The sequence below is a fragment of the Ursus americanus genome, chromosome 16, assembly GCF_024610735.1.
Source record: "Ursus americanus isolate L20-20 chromosome 16, mUrsAme1.1.p, whole genome shotgun sequence".
Classification (NCBI taxonomy): domain Eukaryota; kingdom Metazoa; phylum Chordata; class Mammalia; order Carnivora; family Ursidae; genus Ursus; species Ursus americanus.
The window spans coordinates 4,402,622-4,404,775 of NC_142142.1; the positions used below are offsets into that span (position 1 = coordinate 4,402,622).

A 2,154-nucleotide genomic window follows, 5' to 3' on the forward strand; every position below is an offset into this window, starting at 1 on the left:
AAGCACTAAGCCCATTACGTAAAAATTTGTGGAACACGATCAGATACACAGGCTATGGAATTTAATGTTTCCCATTTATTTCTGGTTACACTCCAGAGTTTGAATTTCAACTGTACGGGGATATTCTGTCCTCTTGTCTTTATGTCAGTTTTCTTATTAATCAGATTAAGTCTGGTTCTGTTTCTGGTACCACACGATGCTCAGGAGAGGACAGGACAAACTGAGGGTGTCTTTAATCCTCTTTCCTTTTTCAAAAAATTTAAATATAATTAACATAAAACACTCTGTAAATTCAAGGTGTGTGGTGTTTTGATTCAATGCATTTATATATTACTGTATGAATACCACCATAGTTTTTTCCTATCACATTACATAATTATCAATTTCTTTTTTGGAGTGAGAACACCTAAGACATAATCTTTTAGCAATTTTGAAGTATATAACATGGTATTGTTGACTGAAATAATTACTTAACTTCTTTTTGAATTAGAACGAGGGAAGATCATAATTGAATGTAATAATAAAAAATAAAAAAATGTTCTTTTGCATTTTACCAGAAATCTGGATGAAGGGAGAAGAGGAAAAAAATTCACTAATGGGAAGTCAATAATTGTCTCTGATGTGTACAAAGAATTGTGCAAAAATTGTGACAGAAGAAATAGCTATGCCTAATGACACCCAGTTCCATCCTTCTTCATTCCTCCTCCTGGGTATCCCAGGGCTGGAAGGTGTGCACATCTGGATTGGATTTCCCTTTTTCTTTGTATATCTTATTGCACTCCTGGGGAATGCTGTTGTCCTGTTTGTGATCCAGACTGAACATAGTCTCCATGAGCCCATGTACTACTTCCTGGCCATGTTGGACTCCATCGACCTGGGCTTGTCCACAGCCGCCATCCCCAAAATGCTGGGCATCTTCTGGTTCAGACTCAGGGATATATCTTTTGAAAGCTGCCTTTCGCAGATGTTCTTCATCCACTTCTTCACTGTCATGGAGAGTGTTGTGTTGGTGGCCATGGCCTTTGACCGCTACATTGCCATTTGTAAACCCCTTCGGTACACCATGATCCTCACCAGCAGAATCATCAGCATCATTGGAGGCATTGCTATCCTGCGGAGTCTATGCATGGTGACTCCACTGGTGTTTCTTCTCCTGAGGCTGCCCTTCTGTGGCCACCATGTCATCCCTCATACCTACTGTGAACACATGGGCATTGCCCGTCTGGCCTGTGCCAGCATCAAAGTGAACATTCTGTTTGGCCTTGGCAACATTTCTCTCTTATTATTGGATGTGCTCCTTATAATTCTGTCCTATGTCAGGATCCTCCATGCTGTCTTCTGCCTGCCCTCCAGGGAGGCTCGACTCAAAGCTCTCAACACCTGTGGCTCCCACATTGGTGTCCTCTTAGCTTTTTTCACACCAGCATTTTTCTCTTTCTTGACACACCGATTTGGCCACAATATTCCTCAATATATCCACATTTTCTTGGCCAACCTCTATGTGGTTGTTCCCCCAGCCCTCAATCCTGTAATCTATGGTGTCAGGACCAAGCAGATTAGGGAACGAGTCCTGAGGGTTTTCCTCAAGACAGATAGCTAACTAGTCAGAGGTCTTGGAAGGTCTGTGTTAGAGTTCATGTTTCCTGCATTTTAAAAAGTAGGGTTATTTTATGTCTAACCCAGCAGGAAGGAGGATGAATTGCAGGGGGGAATATTGAGACCAATATTATTTATCCAGAAGCTGCAACTTTTCTTTAAGAATTAGTAATAATGAGAATGTTGGTGATGATATTGAAATTTGTATACAAATCTAATTTTATAAGTACTTCCATTATTTTGCTATACCCTCAAGATAGTACTGTAAAATATATAGCACTTTCTCCATTTTTGAGATGAATATATTGATGTTTAGAAAAGATAAGTGATTTATTCAAATTCCATCATTAGTAGGAAGTAGTCATTGAAGCCAAAGAGGTGTCTTCAGGTTGCAATCCTCCTATACTTCAGAGGGTTATTAATGGAACAGAATGCGGAATAACATTGATAATATCTGAGAGATTATAAACAAGTAATGTGGCAGCTAGAATTATAAAAAATAATAATATCTTACACTAATATAGCAATGTATTCTAAATGTATATATAGAGATAGTAT

The 2,154-nt window shown here is 38.8% G+C and overlaps 1 protein-coding gene across 2 annotated transcripts; it reads left to right on the top strand.

Moving 5' to 3' along the window:
* Nucleotides 1-337: 337 nt before the first annotated feature.
* LOC123782675 (olfactory receptor 52E8) lies at nucleotides 338-1,600 on the top strand. 2 transcript variants are annotated; one of them, XM_045782945.2, is made up of 2 exons: nucleotides 338-352; nucleotides 683-1,600. In XM_045782945.2, exons 1-2 carry the CDS (start codon nucleotides 338-340, stop codon nucleotides 1,598-1,600), a joined length of 933 nt encoding a protein of 310 aa, XP_045638901.2. The 2 variants fall into 2 exon arrangements, with proteins under 2 accessions (XP_045638901.2, XP_045638902.2); XM_045782946.2 differs by lacking the exon at nucleotides 338-352 and having other exon boundaries at nucleotides 653-1,600.
* Nucleotides 1,601-2,154: the final 554 nt, after the last annotated feature.